A 24,622-nucleotide genomic window follows, 5' to 3' on the forward strand; every position below is an offset into this window, starting at 1 on the left:
CAGTCGGCCACATTTGGCCCTTGGGTCAAATTAGCTGCCTCTTCCCTAGCGTGACCCTGCCCCCGTGTCTGGAATTCCCTGATAAGCTATGAAACATCCCCCTTGGGCGGGACAGCCTTGGGCCATATGAATACTTATACACTGTGGGGACCTGGGCATTTGTCCTTCAAAGCTTCCCTGGTAAGGTTAGCGCGGCCCCTAGGGGAGAGCCACTGCTGTACCTATTACCTGCCTTCTGTCCCCTCTCGGGAACCAGTCCTCTTCCTCTGTAAGCGTGACATGCCAGGAGCAGCTGCCCTGTGAGAGAACAGTTGGTAGATCATTGGTTCTGAACTGCAGGCTGAGGCCTCAAGTCTGACAGGGCAAAGGTGGCGGCGGCTGTTGAGATGGGTGCAGACGGCCTGTGCTCTGTACTCTCATCCTGGCAGACAGGGCATGAGCTCAGGGTCATCACTGCCCTGGCCAGCATCCAGAGCTCCACCCGAGGCCTCAGGAGCCCTCTCCATAACAGCTTTTTCCAATGCATGCCGGGGCCTTTGGCCTCTACCTGCTTTGCTTCCATTTTTCTCATATGCAGGCAAGGAGCTTGGACTAGGTCTGTGTTCTCCCCAGATTTTTTTTTAGCTTGTGATTTTTACACTCTACCACCATCCCCAAGAAGCCTGACTTAAAAGCAAACAAAACAGACTGGAGCAGAGAGCTACTTGTGGGTAGGGAAGGACTAAGGCCCACCTGTTCATTGGCTTCCTCCCCACTTTAGGAAGCAGTGAGATCCCTTTCAAGGAACCTCAGGTTCTGGAGAGCAGAGTTAGCAAAGGTACTAGTATGTTCCAGGGTGTGTTTGCAGACAGGCTGGCCTGGCCGTGCTGTCTGCCTTCTGCATCTGATGAAGGGGTGGGAGAATCCTCCTGAATGCAGCCCATAGCCCCCTGGGGTGGGCGGTCTGGGGTGTGATACAGTGTTCTCAGGTCTGCAGGTGTGCCCTCTGCCTCGGGGTCTCTGGCAGTTATGGTCTGAACAGGCAGCATGCTGAAAACTGCTGACGATTTTCAGCCTGACAGGTCCTGTTTTTTAATTCTCAGGAGATTGTAAGCTACAGTATGTCTTGCTTTCTTAGGAGGTGATTATTTTGTTTGTTTGTATTTCCCTGATAAAGTGACATTTCCCTCTTAGAATCTAGGGGAGATTATACATGGGGAATGAAAACAAACATAACAAACAATCGCCACACACACACTAAAGTGTCAGTAAATATACCCTGTAGGAACAAATGAGTTAATAACCGCTGTTTGCAGCTGTTCAATTGCTCTTCCCAGCCTGTGGGATCCTGGGTGAGTAGAATTGCTGTGGGGACCGTGGATGAAGTTGTGCTGGGAACCTCAAAGGTACTGCTGGAAAAAGAGCACCTTGTGGAGCACTTCACCCACCTGCTGAGCCAGCCTAAGCTCTGGCACAGAGCCTGGCTTCACTGCCAGTCCTCTCTGAAAACTGACTGCAGATCCAGTGTAAGGCTCAGAACAAAGATGCCCCCCTCCTCTGTTAGAGATGCAGTAAACCTTCATTCCAGGCACCCTAGCAACAGTGACTGCCCAGTGATTGTTCTGGGCCTGTGAGGTTTTGAGTAGGTACTGAGCTTGCATCTTATGCAACAAATGTTCTCTCTTTCTCTCCCTCTCTCTCTCCCTCCCTCTCTCCTCCTCTCTCTGTTTGTATACACACACACACACACACACACACACACACACTACATATATATGCATATATTTCACACACATATTTATGCATACATATGTGCTTATATATTTACCAAACCAGTTCTAACTAAGATTCTAGTCAAATTAGACCCCACTTGAGCTCTGAACTTTCCCACAGACCCTCCAAGAGCCCGCTAGATTTGATGGAAAGAAAATAGGGTTTGGGTCTGAGCAGATGTTGAATCAACCCTGGCTCAGGCATTGACTGGCCAGTGATTCTCAGTAGGTTTCCTAACTCTCTGTGAATCCACTGGTCCTTTGACTGTGGATTGAGGTGGTAGGAAACGCCACGGACTTCGTCACCCCGTTAAGTAGGTGAGTGACAGGGCAGAGGCTTGACGTGAATGAACATTCCCCACCAGTGCCCAGATCAGCTCCAGTGTCGTTGTGGGCCGGGGGCTCGTGTGGGATTCCTCACAGTGGCTGTGGTAGGTGTCTCGGAGAAGCTGGTACCTCTCTCCTCAGCTGCCAGAGGCTCTGTGCCATCCCTAGATTGCTAGCCTCCGGGGCAATGCCAGGAGGGCCTGCGGTGGGAATGAACCTGCTTGGTTTGTGCTGCTGGCAGGAAACCCACAATGTCACAGCTGCTCTTTGGCCCATTCCTGGGGTGTTTATGCTGGTGAGCCTTAAGCTGGTGAGCGGAAGTCGCTGTTTGTGGCTTCCTCGATTGTCTTATGTTCGTGTAAGTTCTAGGAACCAGCAAAGAAGTGGTGTGCAGCTGTTCCTAATGGAGTAGGGAGTCCGTGGCATTAGTTACGGCTGTTAAATAGATCTATCATAATGCCTCCTTACAACTGGTAAAATGATGTTTTTCTTTTTCTTTTTAGCTCCAAAACAAATCCTGAAGTCCATAATTACCAGGTGAGATGCTGTGTTTGAGATGTTTCTTAAAGTTTCTGAATTCTGTGCGGCGAGCAGTTTGTAGTAACAACATATGCTTGTTAGGTTTTGGTTCACTCTTCTTGTTTCCCAGAAAACTCAGAGACAGATCCTCCTGCCCTGACTCCTGTTCCCTCCTAGTCATCCGAAGTGCCTGGTTTAACCTTGTTAACTTTCAAGTGCCAGGGACATGTAGTTATGTTTCTGGTTGGTCAGGCCCAGCCTCTCAGCAGCATTCGAGTGCATGCCTTTGTGAAAACATTCTGTGGGCCTAGCAAAGGCAAGCCCTTGAGACAGGCTTCCAGAAGGGAAGATTCTGCCTCTTCTTCATGTGTCTTCCTGGGCCTGACTGTGCCTGCTGGGGTGCCAAAAGACTGAGGAAACTTGCAGGAAGGACGTTTGGCTTCTTGTTGTTGTTGTTGTTTTGAGACAGTCTGGCTCTGGCTGTCCTGGAACTCACTTGTGTAGAGCAGTGAGTTCTAGTCTTGAACTCACAGAGATCCTCCTGCCTCTGCCTCTCATGGGCTGGGATCAAGGGCCTGCACCACCACCGCCAGCAGGTGGTTTTTTGTTTTGCTTTGTTATGATTGGTCCTTCCCCCCCACCCCTCTTCATGGTAGACCCACTCAGACCAATGGAGGCTTCGTTTATTTCTAGAACCCGTGTGTCACACAGCAAACCTGTCGCATTCGGGTTCCATGTCCAGTGGTATGTCATTTCACAGCAGGGCCGAACCGGAGCCCATGCCTCCTGCCTGCCCACCTGCTGCAGCCAGAGCCCTCTCGGTAGCCAGCCCCGCCTGTAGTGAGCCAGCCCCCCCACGGCTGCTGTGGGCGCCCTCTCTAGGCTCCCAGAGCCTGTCCTGACTTCTTACGTCCCTTCCCACGGTTCCTGTCACCAGCCTGTGCTGAGCCTGTCTTGACTTCTTACGTCCCTTCCCACGGTTCCTGTCACGAGCCTGTGCTGAGCCTGTCCTGACTTCTTACGTCCCTTCCCACGGTTCCTGTCACGAGCCTGTGCTGAGCCTGTCTTGACTTCTTACGTCCCTTCCCACGGTTCCTGTCACGAGCCTGTGCTGAGCCTGTCCTGACTTCTTACGTCCCTTCCACGGTTCCTGACACGAGCCTGTGCTGAGCCTGTCCTGACTTCTTACGTCCCTTCCCACGGTTCCTGTCACGAGCCTGTGCTGAGCTGGCTCCCAGCAGCTGCAGAATGCTTGCCTTTAGGTTCTTGCTGGTGCTGCCTTGCCCATGCTCACCTGCCTGGGGTCCCTTGCAGACTCTTACCTGCTTGCTACAGTAGCCTTCACATTCGTACTCAGCAGTCCCCGCCTCCTATTTTCTTGTTAGTCGGAAGCTCCCAGCTCCAGTAGGGTTCAGCCCTGCACCTTAAAACCATGTGGCCAGCATTAAAAGAATAGGCAGCAGTCTCATCCCTTAAGAGTTGAGCAGAGACTTGAGGAGGAGGAGGAGGAGGAACTTGGCATCTATCCATAGACTTCAGAGATCCTAAGGTGGCGCTAATGAACACATGGGGACTCTGGGAGGATGGTACGGGCCTTGCTTCCCAGGTGGTCCTTTGTTTCTGCTTAAAGGCGGAGAGAGACCCATGTCTGATGACTTCTAACTTGGAGCCCTATATTAGTCTTTTTTCTTTTTTTTCATCTGTTGCTATGACAAAATACCCAGCACTGTGTACTTTATAAAGTAAAATAAGTTCATTTAACTCATGGCTTTGAAGGTTCAAAAGTACAGTCCTGGCTTCCGCTCAGCTCTGGTGAGGGATTTGTGGCAGAAGAATGTGCATGGAGGGAGAGGATGCAGGGTGAGACTGGGCCAGGGCAAGGGGGCGGGGCTGTACTGCTCCTCTCAGGAGAGCTAGCCAGGGGCCCTCTCTGAAGACCCCCCAAAGACCTCCTCACCTCCCACGGCGTCATATTGTTGACCAACCTTGTCCTGGGCAAGTGCCGAAGCATGTGGTCCTCCCTGTGTCTGCCCTGGTGGGTGGCTGTGAATGTCACAAGTGACATTGCTGTTCCATGGACAATTTCAATGTGAACCTTGTCCTCTTCCCTGGTCTTTCACTGTTGTAGATACTATTTCTGCAGATGACCAAGATGCCCGTGTTTGTTGTCCTTAGGAGGTTCCCAGATGGTTTCTGAAGAACTTCTGTGCAGGAAGTCACACTCCTAGCGGGCGGAGTGAGGAACCGGGGCTTTTGGGTAGAAGGGACTCTGAACCCGGTAGAAGGAAAATCATTTCCCCCGTCATCTTCCTTAGGGTCCTGGGCTTCTTATTCACACACTGCTTTTTGTTTAGGGATGTCAGGTGCAACTGGAGTGTTGTAGGGAAGGAAAAGAGCTGGTGCTGGGCAGCCAGTGCTCCGAGGAGAGAGAATGAGAGCACAGGATGTCAGGCATCCCGCCTGCGGGGACCCCTGTCCACTCCTGCCTGCCGGGACCCCTGCCCTGCCCTCTCCCGCCTGCGGGAACCCCCGTCCACTCCTGCCTGCGGACCCCTGCCCTGCCCTCTCCTGCCTGCCGGACCCCTGTCCTCTCCTGCCCTCCATGACTCCTGCCCTCTCCTGCCTGCTGGGCCCCCTGCCCTGCCCTCTCCTGCCTGCTGGGACCCCTGCCCTCTTCTGCTTTCTGGGTGCCTTCTGCTTACAGTGAACCAGGGCTGTGCTTGTTCACAGCAGATCTGCTGGCACTCTGGGCATGGATCTCTCCACTCTGCCGCCAGGAGCCCCTTGTGCTCGGCCAGTCTGAGCGGCCCTGTGTTGCCCCCTCCAAGTTTGGATGTAAGTGGACTGGAAGCGGGTGGCCCGATGAGTGGCCTGATCACACCGTGGTGCTGTGAAGGATTGTCGGGAAGGTGATAGGGCACCATTAGCTCATTCTGCAGCATCAGCCAGCTGCAGAGGATGGATGGCCGTGTGCTCCATGAGGACACTTGTCATTTGAGGTGGGGCAGTTCTTCATTGTCCCTGGATGCCGGTAAATTTGGCTCCCCTTTTCCTTGTTATTGTGACAAGCAAAGAGATCCATATATATTCCTCATTGTTGACAGAGAACCCGAGTTAACATTAAAGTACTTGGGAGTGTAGAATACGAATGAGTTACCAGAGAAAATAAACCAAGGAAGGTTCTGGGATTTTTCGAGTCTGTGGATGAGGTTTCTACCTTTTTGGTGAATCTGGGCGTATTTAAAAACAAAAGACTACAGGGCCCAGTTGTAGGGGAGCCGTTCTCTTTCGTGGAGACTGCACCATGTCAGCGCGCATACCCTCCCGCATACCGACCCCTGCAGGTTCTGCCACACACACTGTGTCCCCTGGGGGTGCAGCCTCGGCTTGCTGATAGGCGCTTTGAAGGAGAAAAGAAAGGCTACTGGAATACAGAATAGGCTGCGTGAGGGCATCTCGGGGCCATGAAAATTGGATGAACAGAATCGCCGAGAGTTTCTGTAACAGAAAGCAGGCCACTGCTTAGTAACCACAGCAGCGGGGGTCAGGAGGAGGAAGGGAAGAAATAATTAGAAGATTAATAGTGGTGCGATCGCAGTGACTTTCGGGGGCGGGGTGCACATCGGCCCCATAGCTAGTTTAGCCTTGAGAAGCCCCATGGCTTCTGGCAGTGTCCAGGGCTGCTGCCCTCTGCAGGTGAGAAGTGGAATGGCAGCTGGCTACCCTGCCAGGCCCATCCGGGCTTCACACTGGTCTACTTTCTTATCTTCTTACGCTTCCCACCTACCTTCCTTCAGTCCATCTGTGCGTCTCTCCAGTCTCTCCGGAACAATAGGTCTTCCTGATGATATTACCGCTTATACACCCACAATGCCGTTGCTTTCATTTACCCTGTTCTTCCGGCCCTTGTCTGCATGCCAGTGTAACTCAGCTGTTACGCACGCCTGCCGTCATTTCAGAGCCAACAAAAGTGGCTTCTGAAGAGAAGCCACTCACCCCATCTTCCTGGCACTTGCTTCCTTGAGAGAGAGGTGTTGTCTGGCCAGGGCATGTTGGGTAGCCTCCTTTGAGTCAGATGTGGCACCTTGCCTCCCAGCCCCTGCCCTGGAGATGGTATTTGGTGAGCCAGACACCAGGTTCCAACCCCCCAATCCCCAGCCTTTGTTAGTGGGAGAAACAAGATCATCTGGGAAAGATCCAGCCGCCCCTGCCCCCCAGGGCTTGGTTACAGCTTCCCCATTCACGGCCCCCTGGACTCCCGAGGTGGGTGCCATCGCAAGAGAAAGCAGATGGCATGGCAGCCATTGAAATCCAAAGGTCACTGAGTAATCCAGTTTGGTGTTTCCTTTCCAGCCTCAGTACCATCCTAACGTCCACCCCAGCCAGCCCCGGTGGCGGCCTCACTCTCCAAATGTCAGGTGAGTTGGTGAGCTTCTGGAGCCCTGCTTTGGGGAGTTCTCCTGCCCCCTCAAGTCCCCACTCCAGGCTGCAGGAAAAACCGTGCAGTGGGGCATGACCAGGGCAGAAACCTACGCTTTTCAAAGCAAAGGAAGCGAGTGACCAATCTTTGCGAAATAACAGATTTAAAAAAAAATATATATTCTAACCACAAATATTTTGGTTTGGTTTTTATATCAGAGATGTTGGTTAAGGTTTCCAAGTTAATATTTTCTTATTCTGAGAATTTATTTTTATTTTCTTGGCTTGGAGATTAGGATTCCTTTTTTTTTTTTTTTTTTTTTTTTTTTTTTTTTTTTTTTTTTTTTTTTTTTTTTTTAATAAAGGGTTTTTACCCCTTGGGAATGAGGGCACTGTTTGCTTTGGTGGCTGGGGGCCTTTTTTCTCCTACTTGGGGGTTATTAGACTTTTTCAGCCAAGGAAAGTCTCCATTTCCAGCTTTGTGGTCATTGTCTGAAGACAGCAAACAGTGAGGACTTGCATAAGAATACATGGCCATATTCCATTGAAACTTAACTGACAAAATAAGTGGTGTTTGTCCCTGCGGCTGTCAGTTTATCCTGCCACTGCCCTTGAGTGACCTGGCACCTGCTATTTGGAGTCAGGGCGACCCCTGGGAAGCAGCCATGTCCTTAAGACTTGCATTTTTGACGAGTCTTAATTGGCATTTTTGTGTCCGGCTATTTCAGAAGCATAGTTGGTGAATTCAGGTTGACCAAGGTGGAGCTGGGGGCCTTGCTCCTTGAGGGAGCACGGAGAATCGGGTGTGGAAGGAAATGTGCCTTGAGCAAGTTAGGTAAACGTTTCTGGTGCCCTTGTAACACAGCAGTGCATCTGACATTATTAACACTTTGAAACTCATGTGGCATTTTAGGGCAAGTCAGGTCAGTGCGGTGATAATTCGAAAGCTTCGCAACATCCAAATTAGTTTATTTTTCAGACATGACAAGTAGGTGAGACTTAGACGGACTATCATCCTGTTAACAGTGCTTTAAGCAGACGTCGTAACTAACATTGCCTGTTTTGTCAGAGTGTTTTCCCTCTGTAGCGTGCCCTAGCCGCCTCTTCACCCAGAGGCAACACTTTCCCTCAGAGGTGGCCCTGCTGATGCTTCCGTGTCCCCCGAGAACCACTGCTCAGCCCCATCCCAGAGCTGTACCTGAACCCAGGTGGCACCCAGCACACTGTGTGTTCTAGAGCTCTCTAGAGGTGCATCCCGAGGAAAGTTGATCGCTCCACTCTTGTGGCAGATGCAATCCAAAACCATCGCCATGCACATCTGGTTTATGGAAGCTGTGCCCTTGGCTAGCTTTCCTCGGGCTGCCCTGACCACCACACACACCTTGCAAAACCCTGACCTGTCCAGAAACAGAGCTTTTCTCTGCTTTGAAGTTGGGCGATGATCACATGGGAGTTTTTAAAGTCCTGAAGTCACCAGGCCACTCAGGTGCCAGGCACCCCACTCGCTCTCCCCCCCCCCCGCCCCCCATTTCCTTTGGTGTGTGTGGTTGGCCTCACTCCGTTCTGAATTGTCTTCCATTCTCCCAGTAACCATTCCGTCTGCAAACAAAACAGGCCATCTTATCTGGATGACAGGCCACACTGGAAAGCCTCAGCCAGTGGAGATGACGGCCACTTTGACTATGTCCACGACCAGAACCAGAGGAACTTAGGAGGGACCTACAGTGTCACATACCGGGACAAACTCATGACTGCCCTTTGAGAAACTGAAGTGCCTAACTTCCTGTCACCACCATGGTGTCTTTGCCTTCCATGAGAAGCATCCTGACGTCACACGGGCGTCCTTGCACGAGTGTCGTTAAGTAGTGCGTTTAGTGTCCGAGTCAACATTTGAAGGGAACTGCCCTAGGTAGCCGTGATTTGCTGTGGACTGCATTCTCAATCACATGAAGGTAGCTAAAGGCTCAGGAATCATTTTGATATTCTGATTTTAAAACTGAAGTGAAAGTTCCTATCATCATGCGGTGTACCTGATAATCTTGTGATTTAACCAGGGGGACCACATACAGCAAACCAACAAACCAAGAGCTTGGGGGAATAGCTGGACCCATGGTACTGTTGTAGGTTTGGAGATTGCCAGGGCCCAGCCTCCGTTGCTGTGTGACCTTGGCTAGGTCATTCCCCTTTCAGTGGTTTCATTTCCTCCCTGAAAATAATGGGCTGGACTCAGTGATCTCCAGGGTCCTTTCTGTTCTGTGATTTATAAAGATTTCATTTCTTATCTGGGCTGAAAACATGCATTCAGACCAACTCCCCATAAAGACAACTGTAATACCCCTTCTGTAACAGAAACTCCATGAAGATTATAAAACTCATTAGATATGACATCAGTACAGGGAGACTTGGAATTTTGCATCTTTAAGTGGGTTAGAGAGTATGGATTTAGGCCTCAAAGCTAATCACCAGCTGCATAGCATGTTTTACTAGAATTTACTTCTCAAATATAAGAATGACTTGCAATTGCCTTAGTGATTGGTGCTGCTAACCCATGTGCTTTCCGAAGACATCACTGTGAGTGCTGTCAGGGTTGAGGCTGGATTTCACTTAAGATGGAACGACTTTGAAAAGCAGCATGCAGTCGAGATGAAGTGAGGGAGCGCACAGGAGAGCCTTCCAGCTTTCTGGAGGTTGTGCCAAAGCAGTCTGTCGCACAGAGGGATGCATGTGGCCCCTTCTTTCTGTAGAACCCCAGAGCAACATGCTGTCTTTTAGGGTGAAGCTTGTACCAAAATATTTATTGGCCCCATTTCAAGTGGTGCACCAAACCTCTTTTTCTCTTACTAGGCAGTCCCAGGATGTGTTTTCATTTGTGGTTTTGTGCAATCAGTTGATTTCATGTCACTTTGATGTATGTGATTATAATTTGGGCCCCTTTAAACCCTTGGACATGTGTTAACATCCTTCCTTGCTCAAACCTGGCCTTTTTGGTTCTACAAAAGTCTCTTGAGGAGGGAATCCTCTGCACACTTGCACAGGGGAGTAGACCGCCTACTTATCAACTCCCCTCCAAGATGCTTGTTTACGGGTGTGTTCTGATCCCCAGGGTATGTACTGCATCTGAATAAACGTGTTCTGGTCTCTTCATCTTAACTGCTAACATTTTTACAATGTGTCTCCACGTAAAGAATAAAGATTATTCTTACTTTTTCCTTTTTTGGACTCCATCTTCATTTCATTGATTCTTCTGCACAGAAGCCTCCCTTGGATCTCATTCATGGTACAGTTGACTCCCAGTGTCTGATGGTGAACTTTCATGCTCAGTGGGATGGGACAGGACCATCCTACACTGAGGCTCTTCTTGGCACAGTGGCTGTGGTGTTTCTTCATCTGGGGCGACTGGCAGAGGTCGTAACACCTGGCCCCAGGTGGAAGCAGGGTGTTCCCTCATAACAGTCCCATAGCGAAGGGCACATGCCCTTATGGTCACTTACCTCTTCCTGGCTGTGTCTGTGGCCTCTTAAAAATGATTCAGGACCCCCAGTAAAAAGCCTTTCTGCTTAAACTAATGAGTAGATGAAGGTAGCTGCTTCCATAAGGCAGTCTGCCTATGAAGTGAAGTGGACCTTTACCCTGTGTGGTGACTCCGTTCTTGCAACCTCATCTTCCTGGTCCCACCGGACATTGGGGTCTCTCGGGGGGTCTCTTCTCTGCTCGCTCCTCTCACTTAGCCAGTCTGGAATCGCTGCCCCGTTCTGTCCCGTTTTATAATGCTGTTGACTCTAAAAGCCATTATGTTCAACTCAGACTCTTTGTATGAGTTTCTGTATTGTCAATTCAGCGTGGATGTCTGTCCCGTGTGGAGTCCAGGCTCCATGCGACAGAAATCAAATTTATCGTTGACCGTCTCTCCCGGAATGCACAGCTTTCTTTCCCCCTCAAGTTCTCTTGGGCTGAGCGAGAATGCCACAGCTCTTCTCTCTCTTGCCGCCCGTGTCCAGGCAGTCCACAGTTCTACTGAATTCTGCCTCCTTCACGGTTCTCCCCAGCACTGTCTTGCAGGAACGTCTTCCCCCTTGCCAGGGGTGCCCGCTTTGATTTCCACAAGCCTCGCCAAGCTTACCCTGGTCTCTCCGCGGCCATACCTGACTGTGTCATTCCAGTGCTGGCCACTCTGCCTCTGTCTCTCTGCTCTGGCGTCTTCCATCCGGACCCCTCACCTTTCGGAGCAAACAGTGACACCAGCCTTCACGCGCCATGCCTCATGACTGTGCCTTCGCAAATGCTGTTCCTTCCGCCTAGATTTCTGTCACTCCCAACTCCTGCTTAGCCTCTAAGCCTCCGCTCAGACGTCATCTTCTCCAGGGACTCTCTTGACGGCCCCCACCTCTGCAAATTGGGTTAATTTCTGTGTTCTGTGTTCTACTACTGCCTCCCCCTTCCACCCCCAGATACGGGAACACTGTACTCACAACTTTCTATTAACACGGCTTCTTTTGTTCGTCTCCTCTCGGAGCCTTAGACTCCTCAATACGAGCTCTGCCTTTGTTCCCTGGTGCCTGACAGATAGCAAATGCTCACTGGATGTCTGCTCAGAGAATGGATTCATCCCAAAGGGAATTTCTATCCAGGTAACAGGCAATGATACGTCATCCCTGTTCTGGTCTGAAGGGTTCTGATGTACACCATCCAGTCTGGAGCATCCCATTTTGAGGAGGACGTGGACCAGCGTATCGTTTGTAGACTCAGCTTCATCATGTGCACACTATTCAGTGTGTCTCATTTGAAGCATTGGTATGATGTTGACCAGGGCAGAGGACCCACTGGACATCTGACATTGAAAACCCCATTAGGTGGGGAATGATTGATCTACAGTCATACAGAGGGGTTAATGACCAATTTCATGCTCCGCATGTGTCATGTCATTTTATCATCCGGGCCACTCTGCAAGGTGGGTAATATCTCACTCATAGGGAAGCTCAGAACTGGGATTCTGTCAAGCAGTGCCAACATGTCATACAGCAGGTAAGTGGCAGCCTCCCCCCCCCACCTCCATCATCACCCTGTTGATCCACATCCCAGCGAGACTATTAGACCATAGAGCAGTTCACTACATTGAAGTCGGAACTGCTGACTAGAGAGCCGCCCTCCTCCGCCAACAACCTAGGAACACTGTCTGCCTTCTCCCCCATCCCCACCGTCAGTGGGCTAGCAACTGCCTGCACCTACCAGAGACTAGGAACTCCATTCATAACCAGGACCATCATAACAGCATGCACCCCTGCTTGTCTAGTAACCCTCTCCATGCCTCATCCCACTGGGGTCCAGCAGCCCACACTACCACTGCACTCAGCTCATCTGTTCTCCGTTTTCAAAGGAGCAGAGATGGAGTGCTCTTTCTAATGAGGCATCGCTGTGTGAGATGTTCCACATGTTTCTTCCCAATAATTGGTGGGTTTTTTGTTTTTTGGTTTTTTTTTTTTTTTGGACCATCAGGTGCCAGCAATATCAAGCCCACTTTTCCACAACTAATTAATGTTTTCTGGTTTTGGAATTCACAAGCTTAACCTTACACCTCTGTTGTCCTTTCGGGTTTGGTATCAGTGTATGATGTGGCTCGTGGTAGTTACCCATCTTAGAAGTCTGCTGGGGGTTACATGCTGCATTCAGAACCATCTTGCTTCATTGCTTGCTCAGCCATTCCCACAGAATTGGGCTCTCTTTAGCAGCAAAGACGGAATCAGGACAGTGCTGGGGTCCCTTCTGACTCTCTTGCCTGTTAAAACCGTCCACCATCCTTCCAGGTCGGTGACTCCAGGCTCCTGGGTCCAGCTTGGGGCACAGCAAATAACAGCCTTTTTGGTGCACTTGACTTTGCGGCTTTTACCTAGTCCTTTAAAATCCGAGTTCATCAAAGAACTCTCTGGACAGCCATATTGATCTTTTTTAGATCAATATTTCTCAAACCAGGCTCTAAGTCAATTCTCTGACTGGCCAACTTTCTCAAGTGCTCCAGGTAAATACCGCAAATTGGCCCAGGGTGACTGATTTCTGCCTCTCCCACCAGGAGGCCATGGGCAAACAGGAGCGGGGGGGGGGGGGGGGGGGGGGGGTGCGGGTTGGAGAAAAGCCAATTGCTGTAAAGGAAAACTGGCACATTTTAAGAAGCCTCTGGGGCACCTAAAAGGCAAAAAAGTCGAAACTGGTGCCCAGCTGAGCCTAGGCAAAAGAAATCAATAATTCTGGAAATAGGTCCACTTCTCTCCAAATTAGAAACCAAATGATAGCTCAGACAACTTATTTAAAAATGTTGAGCTTTGGGCCTGGAGAGATGGCTCAGCAGTTGAGAGTTCTTGCTGCTTTTTCAGAGGACCCAGATTTGGTTCCCAGCACCCACATGGAGCAGCTCACAACCGCCCCTAACACCAGCTGCAAAGGGTCCAGCACCCCCCTTCTGTCTTTCATGGGCATCTGCATACACATGGCGCACAATAAAACGAAAGCAAGCTCACTTCTTTTAAAATGATGGTTGCTGTTGAGACTGTAGGACTTTTTAAAATTTAAGCCAGTCCTTCTACATAGCCTGGCTGTCCTGGAACTCTATGTAGACCAGGCTGGCCTCAGACTTAGAGAGATCCGCCTGCCTCTGCCTCCTGTGTGCTGGGATTAAAGTCACGTGCCACTACACCAGGCTTAGGACTTACATTTTAACCATCCATGGATGGGGGTGAGCAGGGGTGAGAGCTTCTCTTGGTGAATGACATTTCTTGGTTTAATGATTTGATTTTAACTTTCACTGGTGGCAGAGGAAGTGTGTATAATTTAAGCAGACAGGAGGCTAAAATGTAAATGGATGGACCCCCGAGATTTGTGTCGGTAGTAGAGACCTTGTCTAGTATGGTCTGGCTTGAATCCTTAGCACTGAACCCTCTATCTGCCTAGTTAATGCTCATTTCTGCTTCTGAACACATGGGGAGGCAAGAAGAATTTGGATTCTCATTGCTTCTTGAGTGGCCCTAATTTCACCGTCCCCTCTCTTGGTCTATCAGGCCACTTGCTGACCGTTGTTCTGCTCTTTCCCAGAGACAGTGCTAGTGAGGTCCAACCGTGAGACAAGGTGAGCCACGTGACCACACCTATCTGAGGACCTGCCTCAGAGTGAGAGCCCCTGCATGGGAACAGGTGCGAGATTGCAGAAACTTGATGACAGACATTCTGAGCCAGATGAGGGACAGGCTAGAGGCCCACAATGTGGCCTTCTTGTGGTTCTGGGGGAAGAGGCTCACCGGTCTCAGGTGAGATTAAATGTGGGAACTTTGAGGCTCACATACTTTGAACCACTCAGCTTTGACACTGACCATGTGACCCTTGCCAGTTTTCCCAGCTTGTTTCATTTTCTTCATTCCAAAAAGAAACGAAACAGTGTCTTACTATTAAAGGCGCTCAGGGCTGGGGAGACGGCTCAGTCAGTCAGGTGCTTGTTGCATGAACAAGAAGACCTGAGTTGGGATCCCTGGCACTCCCACAGGTTCATGGTCTAGAGAATGATCTATGATAGCTATACTTTTGGTTTCCCACGAGTGAGTTTATTAAGCATGTAGCAAGCAAAAAGTAAAAGAATAAATTAACAAGTGACAGATAGGTAGGAACAGCAGATAGAGGGCAAAATAGGAACTCTGATGCTAAAAAACAACCAGCAGAAACTGATCAGAGAAGCCTCATTGAGGCAGCCAGCTGTAGTTCCCAATAGAGAGTCTCCTCCAGTGAGGCTTCCAGGGAGGAGGACAAATAACAGCAGAAAAATAACCTCATCACATCAAGGGCTTGCAAACATCCCGTACACACCAACTGGGGAAGCCCCCTGAGGCAGCCAGCTGGAGGTCCCAGTCGAGAGAGACCGTCCCTGGCAAGTGTCACCTCCAGATTGAGGTAACATCAAATAGATGCTTGGGGAAGTTGGGGTGACTGCTGGAGCTTTCCCTGGGTGAGCTTGCTACTGCAGAACTCCTGGCTTTTCTTTTTCCACTGCAGGCATCTTTTAGATCATGGGACCAAGAATAGTAACATCTTTTGGAAGTGATTTGCCTTCTAGCATTTCTCAAGGACACCGTGTTTTTACTCTTGGGATGTTTTGCGGTTCTCTTTCTTCCCTATTATAGAGTCAGGAGAGGTACAGCCCATTCCCGGACAAGGTGCCTGAGAGGACCCTTTAAGACAAGCATACTTGGGTCTGGAATGGTGGGGGGCAACCCTGTTTCCAGAACCAGCTTCTCCATGAACTCAAATGACACATGACAATTTATCAATATAATGTACATTATACCATGTGAACAGCTGGATGTGGTGGCACACATCTGTAACTCTAGTGCTGGGGTTGGGGGCCGGGCAGAGACAGACATATCTCTGGGACTCATTGGCCAGTCAGCCAGCTAAACTGGTGAGCTCAAGTTCAGTGAGAGACCCTGTCTTCAAAAGATTGAAAAAAGAATGATGGAGGACTTTAGTCCTTGACCTCCGACCTCAACACACATGTACAACACCTATGATATTTATGCCCCCCCCACACAAAGAACCAAATAACATTATGTTGTTAAGGTGTTGTGTACAGTGTTTAAGGCTACCTGGTAGCTATTTTCAGTGGGTTTTTGAACAGTAACATGTTGGCAGTCCATATAGACCGAAAAAGAACAAAGATAGTGTCTAGCTCAAGAAATGGTGTTGTCTCCTGGGCCAATAGGAGAGCTGTATATTCTAAGTTTAGCAACAGAGAGGGATGCCTGGTTCCAGGGAAAAGATAAAATGGAAGAGGGTTCACAGTGAAGAAAGACACCGCTCTTTGAAACAGCCTAAGAGCAGAAATGCCATGGGGATCTTTTGAGAAGGGATAAAAGGAGAAATAGAGATGGTATTTCTGTCTGAGACTCCGAGGAGCTAACTGCCCAGGCGCGGCATGTGACAACAATACTGGTCCTCTTGTAAATGGCAAAGCTGATCTAGGGTGAAGGGTAGGTGAGAGCCGAGAATGCATTCTGCTGGTCCAGTAGGTCTTGAAAGTTTGGAGAGCTGAAAATGTCTGTCTGCTTCCCAAGTTATCTAATTTGGGGTTTCATCTCTGACAAAGCCAGGAGAGCGTTGCCCTTCTAGTACACTGAACAGTGTCACCAGGGAGCTGAGGAGACGGCTCCGTTGGTAAAGTGCCTGCCATGCAAATGTGACAAGCTGTCTTAGGATCCCAAGTACCCATGTAAACAGGACTCACTGAGGCCTGTCTGTAACCCCAGTGCAGGGTGGGAGGGGCAGGAGAATCTCTGGAGCAGAGCCACCGTCCAGCCAGCCTGGCTGTTTCAGTGAGCTCCAGGTTCAGTGAAAGACTGTCCCCAAAAGAAGGCGGAGAGCAGCTGAGGCAGACACCCAACATTGACATGCAGGCACACCCACATATGTGCATACATCAATTTAGTAATAAAGGGAACCATTGTGCTCTTTTTTAAACAGGCAGTGGGTGCACAGGGCGCACTGGTAAAACAGCGGTACAGACTCAAACGATGGCTGGGGAGATGCTTCCGGGGTAAAGTGCTCGCCTGTAATCCTAAGGACTTCCGTTTTGATCCCCAGAAACTGGAAAGTCAAATACCATAGCACACATATATAGTCCCTGTGCTCCTACGACAGGATAGGAGGCAGCCAGGAGACTCCCCAACTCACAGGCTAACCTGCCGTATGCCAGAAGCAAATGAGACCCTGTCGAAAAGTGGAAGGTGTAGCCTGACACCTGAGGTTGTCCCCTAACCTCTGCACACGTGACGCGCTACATTCATGCTTGCACTCAGACACACACAAAGCCTCAAAAAATGTCGGTTACTGCTTTGTATTCCCCAGTTCTGAGCTGCAAATACCATTATCATTTCTTGTCCATCTCAAGCTGGTCTACATATAAAGAGGCACGTGTATTTACTTAACCAGTCAATACTGATAGACACACACACTTCACCCACTGTCCACGAGAACTGTCTGCCGTGCTTGGCATTCTGTTTGTGCACTTGAACAAATGAACTCTAGAGGATAAATCCCCAGGGAGTACCCTTGCTGAGCCCAAAGGCGAGTGCACTATAAGTCAAGCATTTTTATGTTGCTCCAATGCTCAGCATTTTGTATTCCCCCTGAGGAGATGTCATATGTTTGTTCCCTCTGCACATAGGTGTGAGGACGGACAGAAGCAAGCTCACAGCCTTTGCTAACTTAGCCATTTTTGTTAGTCTGATGGATAAAAGCCAGGGTTTCTGTCTTTATTGTATTTCTCAGTGGGCAAGGTTGTGCCCCTTTCACGGTTTATTTATTTTATTGAGGTTTAGTCTTACTACACAGCCCATGATAACCTCAGACTCACTACGTAGCTTAGGCTGGCCTTGAACTTGTGAAGATGATTTTCTGTGATCCTTTGGATCTTCTGTTGTTCATTCATGCTCTTTAATCAAAATCAGTTGGTAAAGTGATTGCTAGGCAAGCATGAGGACCTGAGTTTGGCTCCCCAGAATGCGTATAGAAGAGCCAAGCATGGTGGCACATGCTTGTAATCCCAGTAATGGGGAGGTGAAAACAAGCAGATCCCTGAGGCTTGCTGGCCGGCTAGCACATGCACACACATGCGTCTGCAGGCATGCACACACTGCACAAATGCATGCATGCACGCACAAGTTCAGGCTGCTAAAGCAACATGAAGTGTTCCCGCTTAGCATTTATGATAATGAGAAAGCTGGGAGTTGTTGATCATCCCTAGACCTTTCTTGAAATTGATTTCCAGACATTCAGGTGACCATCAGCATGCTGCCTCCCTGAAGAACTGAACGGGGAACATAGACAACATGAAAGTAGCTGAGATGAGGGAATTGATTTCAAGTATCCGTGTTTCCTTTCCTGCTGCGGGTTCTGTTGAGAGCTTTCCACACAGACTACTCACTCAGATGTGGTGACCTAACTGTGCATTTGACCAAGGAAGGACCTGCTTATAGTTATGATTACATGTCTGATAAATGCAATTCAAAATTGCAGGTGCATCCCAGGGCTGTGAGTGGTTTTAATGGAAGGAAGACTGCAGCTCTTAAAAAAAATACCACAATTGTCGTCTAGGCAACCCACTAAAAGGGGTTAGAATAATTAGAAGGACACCGCCACACAGAAACCCACCTAATCACTCCCCGCCTAAAGGGATAGTTCGAACATCCTTTTTGGTGGCTAAGACCTCATCAACAAGAGTTGCTGTGCTAATGACCCAGCCAGCCTTCCTGGCTGCATGATGAACATTGTGCCTGTAATACAGGCAATTAAGCCCGAAGCTCTGAAACCCAGCCAGTGTCTGGTCTCAGAGGCTAAGGATGCTGAAGATAGACACTTCGAAAGATCCTATGAGAACTGGGGAAGGGATAGCGACTCATCTGAGATTTTTGTGTGCTAATGAATACCAAAACAGACCTCCTTTCTGTCAGCGCAAACACATACCCCCAGGTTTCAGCTCCAGTTCCAGCTCACACCGCTCCATCCGGTAATTACACTGTCTAAACCCTGCCCTCCACACATTATATATTTTATTCATCTAACCGGAACTTTAATTCAGAATGAATCATGTTTTAATTTCATTCATTTGGTGAATTGGATGGTGTCCAAGGATTGGAAGAATATCACTCCCAGCTCATGGCCCAGTCTCCTATGGCTCAGGTAGCCAGGATAGTGAGAAATGGGCTGTTTAGAGGATTTTTTTTTACACTCTAGTGACTCAGACAATGATTAGTTGTATTAGGGCACCTCGAGAGTTGCTGTGTAATGGGGGCTTTTAAAGCAGCCACTGGGGACAAGTGTATTCACGCTGCTGCCCGTGCCCCCCCCCCAAAAAAAAGGATTTCACTTCAAGCAAAGAGCAGAGGCAGTGGGATTTAGAATGGGAAAGAGGTGGAAAGATTAGAGAAGCCAGGGAGGGAAAACACAGTTAAGTGCATTAGAAGTGATGCTGTAGGCAGAACAAGCCCACGGCAGCCTTTGTTTTCAGGACAAAAACGACCGAATCAACTCTGAGTCAGGGGCCCCTGAGTGAAAATGAACTCATGAAATGGTCATTCTCTGGATCAGACTCGGGAATGCATCTGGAATTGCCAGTACCTCGAGATGTCCCCGCAGAGTCATATGCAGCCCTTCCTGGAAGCCTTGTGGCACCGTAGTGGCCTGTGTGCTTGCACAGGCACACATCCACATGCAAACACACACGCACACGCACGCACGCACGCACGCACGCACCCATGAAGACACACAGACAATAAAGAAGACATTAGGAAGGATAATGCCGAGACCAAATGTGTTTTCTGAGAGAAAAAATGTCCAGGGCCCAGTGTTTACACTATTCATTGAAATCAGTTGAAATAATTGATTTCATCCATTGAAAGATGAATGTGCCTATCCTATGCCCCCTCATGTAGAACCATGGAATCTTCTAGACTGTCCCTAAGATGAGCAGTGTTTTACTCTACAATTTGCAGGTGTAAATTAATGGTGTTACAAGCAACTAGGGAACACGTAAGCAAAGTGAGACCTTTGCGAATAGACACTTGAAAACTACCTAAAGAAAATTAAAATCTAATGCCTTGGAACAAGTTCATTGAGCAAGCATTTACTAGACATCTACCCTCTCCCACTACTACTGTGTTGAAAAAGACACTGTCTTTAACTCCAGATTGCTAAGATACTGATTGAATTAAGAGTCCCTACCCCCCATCTAATTTGGAACCACACATCACCTATGCTAATAGAATTAATTTGGAAAGTGAATTATTTGGAAATTTTCTTGAAAGAATCACAATTTGGGGAAATTCCCCTCTGCCAGTGAGGGGTCTGTGTAAAGGAATTGAAGGCACATTTTAAAAGGTAATAGGGAACTGGGTGTGGTGGCTTACCCCTTTAATCTGAGAAATTTGGAAGGCAGAGGTAAGTGGATCTCTGCAGCAAGTTCCAGGCAGCCTGGTCTACATAATGAGACTCTTGTCAAAAATCAAAACAAACAAAACAAAAGACATAATGATGGGAGTGGAGAGATGGCTCAGTTGTTAGTGCTGGCTGCTCTTGCAGAGGTTCTGAGTTCAGTTCCCAACACCCACATCATGGCTCGCTGTAACTACAGTTCCAAAGGGATCCAGTGCCCTTCTAGACTCAGCAGACACTTGCACACACGCACATGCACACACACACATACACGTGTACGTACAGACAAGCAGTCATACATACTCACAAATACAAATAAAAAATGTAATAAGTGGGAGAGAGGCACCAGGAATAGAACCCAGGGTTTTATGCACAGTAAGCACACACACACACACACACACACACACACACACACACACACACACACACACAGCAGAGAGAGAGAGAGAGAGAGAGAGAGAGAGGTGACCTTTCTCTCTAGTCTTTTTTTTCCTTTAACAAATGAAACTAAGTTTCTGTAAGAAATCACCGTAATGAACGCTCCTAACATTTGTAATGTGTCTCTGTAAGACGCTGAGAGTTTCTCTTCAAGCCCATTATGCACAGACTACAGTATTGCAAATATGCACTCTACCACAACCCAAGTACACTTACTCTGACTTCAGTGAGAACTTTGTCACCCTGTGTTGCTCAGCTTAGTCTCTGCCCAATTAAAACTGAAATGAGTGACAGGTGTCTTGGATCCAAGGTGATCATGTGCAGCTTCTGCCATCTCTGGTGGACACAGCAGTGAGCACACGAGTGCCCAGGAAAAAAAAAAACAAATGAGCCCCCTTGAGTGACATGAGTTCCATGAACTCTTAGCACACAGCAAGCCCCCAGTGAGGTGCCAGGCTGCTTGCCTTTGTTCCCCTTAGGCCTGCCCTGTAATCCACAGGGCCAGGCAGTGACACTTATGCCTATAGAGGGTACAGCATTCAAGAGTCAAGTTTTCTCTGTTCAAATTCCAGCTCTAATATTCTGTAGCTGTGTTACCATGGCAAAGTTACATAGTCTTTCTGTTCCTGCTTCCATATTTGGAAAATAAGGGTTAATAGTCTTTTTTTAAAGATTTGTGTATTTACTATATATACAGTGTTTTGCCTGCATGTATGCTTGCATGCCAGAAGAGGGTACCAGATCTCATTATAAATGGTTGTGAGCCACCATGTGGTTGCTGGGAATTGAACTCAGGACCTCTGGAAGAGCAGCCAGTGCTCTTAACCTCTGAGGCATCTCTCCACCAGATTAATAGTCTTTAAATGATTGTTGGAGATTAAATAAATTGACAAATGGTACAGTGTTGGGCATTCAAAAAATATTAATTTGGAGGGATCCCTTTGTATTTAAAGAGCATGATCAATGTCCTAGATTACTTGAGATGTACTTCTGGCTGACATCTGACCCCAAGCAACACCATGCTTGAGTGAGACACAGTTCTGGGTGAGGACACTGAACATGGGCACTGAACACGGGGTAGGAATAGCTTTTCCTGGCATCTGTTCTACCGCACATGTAGAAAACGACACAGTACACACGGGACGTGGTAGATGAGGCTGCTGGAGGCCTGAGACCCTGGGGGCCTATCCACTTAGCCCAGGGATTCGGAGGATGAATGGTTCCGCTCACTTGCAGCCCCTCTGAGGCCCATCCACTGACGGCTCTCCTGAGATTTCCATCCGCAGCATCCCACCCCCACCCCCACCCCGTGTTGTTAGTTCTGATGTGGCGTTTGCAGTTGTGCCCGCATCAGCTCAGAACTAAAACGGGAACCAGTTTGCCCCAGCCAGGCTTCTCCAGACAGGGTAGAGAGAATTGGTTGCCGCATGGGCGCCGCCATGAGAATTGTGTGGACACGGACTCTCCACAGCACCATTGCCGACGGAGGCAGAGCAGCGCAACCCAGATCAGATCGGATGCACTGTGGGGAAGGGGCATGAATGGAGCATGCTCTTTGTGTTGGTCTGAGAGAGATGTCAGGCTGGCACAACACTTGTGTGGGGAGACTTCTTAGCCACCCAGGCGTTGGCATCTGTTAAAAGACGAGCATCTGCTGATTTCCCAGCCTACCTGCTTGATGGGAGGGTGTTTGGAAGGCGGAAAGGCCACAGGGATTGCTGTTAATTCTGTCAGCAGGGGAGACGGGTTAGAATGTGGGACAAGGTCCTTGGAATAAGACAATCCTAAAGTCTGAATGATTTGCATAAGAGAATAGGATGCGGGGGGGGGGGGCGAGGGTAGTCCTCTGTGTATTCTATGCTTTCCCTAAGAAATGTCAGCGAATAGTCTAAGAAGGGGCACTGTTCACACAGGCTGTGAATGTAGCACAGAGAACCTGACGGGGAGGGTGCCAGTGGCCTCTCAGGGAAACTCACAATTAAGACAAGATTTGAAAGAGGAGGAAAGTGGGGCACGGCTTCAAACAAAAGAGCACAGATTTGGGATTGTTTTTGATGGTTGTCCTTTTCATTTGTTTTGTTTTAAAACTGGATCTCTGACCAGCTTGGAGCTAGCTAGACCAGGCTACCCTGGATTTCACTGCATGCCTCTGACCAGCCTGGAGCTAGTTAGACCAGGCTAGCTTGGATTTCACTGCATGCCTCTGACCAGCCTGGAGCTAGCTAGCTAGACCAGGCTACCCTGGATTTCACTGCATGCCTCTGACCAGCCAGGAGCTAGCTAGCTAGACCAGGCTACCCTGGATTTCACTGCATGCCTCTGACCAGCCAGGAGCTAGCTAGACCAGGCTACCCTGGATTTCACTGCATGCCTCTGACCAGCCTGGAGCTAGCTAGCTAGACCAGGCTAGCTTGGATTTCACTGCATGCCTCTGACCAGCCTGGAGCTAGCTAGCTAGACACCAGTGCCTACAGCCTCTGGAGATTTCACTGCATGCCTCTGACCAGCCTGGAGCTAGCTAGCTAGACCAGGCTAGCTTGGATTTCACTGCATGCCTCTGACCAGCCTGGAACTTGCTAGATAGACCAGGCTAGCCTTAGACTTACAATGATCCTCCTGCCTCAGTCTCTCTAGAGCATGCCCCACCATCAGACTGTTAAGGATCTTCATGATTTCATAGATCATTACTTTGGAGCGAAGAGATGAAGGTTTTCACAGCTGTTCTTGAGTGGGCCCTGTAGGATGAAAGGGGCAGAGCTACCCGATGTCTGTCCCCGCCCCCCCTTTTTTTCACTCAGAATGTACAGACTGTAGAAGGTAGGAGAACAAAGAGAAGGAAATGAAAATGCAAGCTAAAGAGAGAGAATGGTCAGGAAATAGTTGACTGCTTCGTGATTAGTCTGAATCTTCAAGCTAAAAATATAAAATGTGCCCCCTCCAAAACACTGGGGAAATCTCCTTTGCCACTGCTGAGTCATTGTCCAGCACCCTCTGAAAAGCCACAGAGCTGTGGAGAGACGCCAGAAGAAAAGGGCACCATAGTGTGGCTCCTTGGAAAATCAATTCCCAAATGATAGGCTGGCTGGTGACGCAGTGGGGGAGTTTGAATACCATCTTTTTAAAGCACCTAGCTGAGGGAGCAGTGCTGATCTCCTCCGGGCAGGCAGCAGGCAAGGCTCAAGGGTTTTAGCAACCTTGAAGTGGGAGGGCTGGGTCTGACCTGGTGAGCAAGGTTTGCAGGAGCTGCACTTAGAAGATGTTGAAACATTAGCCTGGGAACTCCAGAACAGAGGCAAGAGTGACAGATGGCCCGCAGCGTCCCTGATATGTACTATTGACCAGTGCAATAAGCCAAGAAAACAAAATATGGCATACTAGAAAGGATGAGCACAATTCCCCTGACTATCTTGAACTCCAAGTGAGTTTCAGCTAATAAGAAAGGCAGGCAAAGAGGCCAGAAGCAGAAATATTCTGAACTCAGTAGCTCTGTGTGTGTGTGTGTGGGGGGTGCATATGGAGAGAGATGGGGAGATGATTCAGTGGGTAAGGGAACCCACTCTGCAAGTGTGAGGACTTGAATTCAGATCCCCAGAACCAATGTAAAAAGCATGGCTGTGTATGCCTGTAACCCCAGCCTTTGAAATGGCCAGCCAGCCTAGCTGAAACAGCAAGCAGAATTCCAGTTCAGTGAGAGACCCTGCTTCCAGGGAGTAAGGAAAACGATGGAGGAGGACACTCAGTGTCCCAGCCTGAGCCCCACAAGTGTATGTATGGGTGCATGCACCTGCACACTCATGTGCAAGCATCATAGGCACGCGCGCGTGTGTGTGCACACACACACAGAGCAGTAGGAAAAATGGAAGGGAAGGGAGGGATAGATATTAGGAGATATAATGACAAATGTTACTTTAAATTGGGATGAAACTGAAAAATACCGGGGATCGTGGTTAATAGTGTTTGTTCTATACCATTACGAAAAGAAAAGAAACAAAACTCTGACCTAAGACCATTTTAAACCATCTTAATAAGTGGAGAGAAGTATGTGCTGTATACATATGCTCTTCTAAACCACAGTAGTTAATGCTCCAACTTGGGAGGCCAATGGGACTTTTGGGCAGCCACCTTGAACTCTGGAGCAATACACAGAAGCGAAGTACAGAAGCTCCCCGACTTCTGGTTGGTTTGTTTTTCTTTCCTTTTCAACCAGA

The 24,622-nt window shown here is 48.9% G+C and overlaps 1 protein-coding gene across 6 annotated transcripts in view; it reads left to right on the plus strand.

The window, feature by feature from the left end:
- Window positions 1-24,622, plus strand: part of Epb41l4b (erythrocyte membrane protein band 4.1 like 4B) — a 153,046-nt gene that overhangs the window by 75,997 nt on the left and 52,427 nt on the right. For 4 of the 6 annotated variants that reach the window (XM_028882995.1, XM_028882992.2, XM_028882994.2 and 1 more), the window contains exons 14-15: window positions 2,582-2,615; window positions 6,951-7,015. In XM_028882995.1, coding sequence (XP_028738828.1) covers window positions 2,582-2,615; window positions 6,951-7,015 — 99 coding nt within the window. Of the gene's footprint in view, window positions 1-2,581; window positions 2,616-6,950; window positions 7,016-8,603; window positions 10,230-24,622 lie in introns of those variants that run through there. The other 2 variants (XM_028882997.2, XM_028882998.2) reach the window with 2 other exon arrangements.

Source organism: Peromyscus leucopus, chromosome 2 (genome assembly GCF_004664715.2).
Source record: "Peromyscus leucopus breed LL Stock chromosome 2, UCI_PerLeu_2.1, whole genome shotgun sequence".
Taxonomy (NCBI): Eukaryota; Metazoa; Chordata; class Mammalia; order Rodentia; family Cricetidae; genus Peromyscus; species Peromyscus leucopus.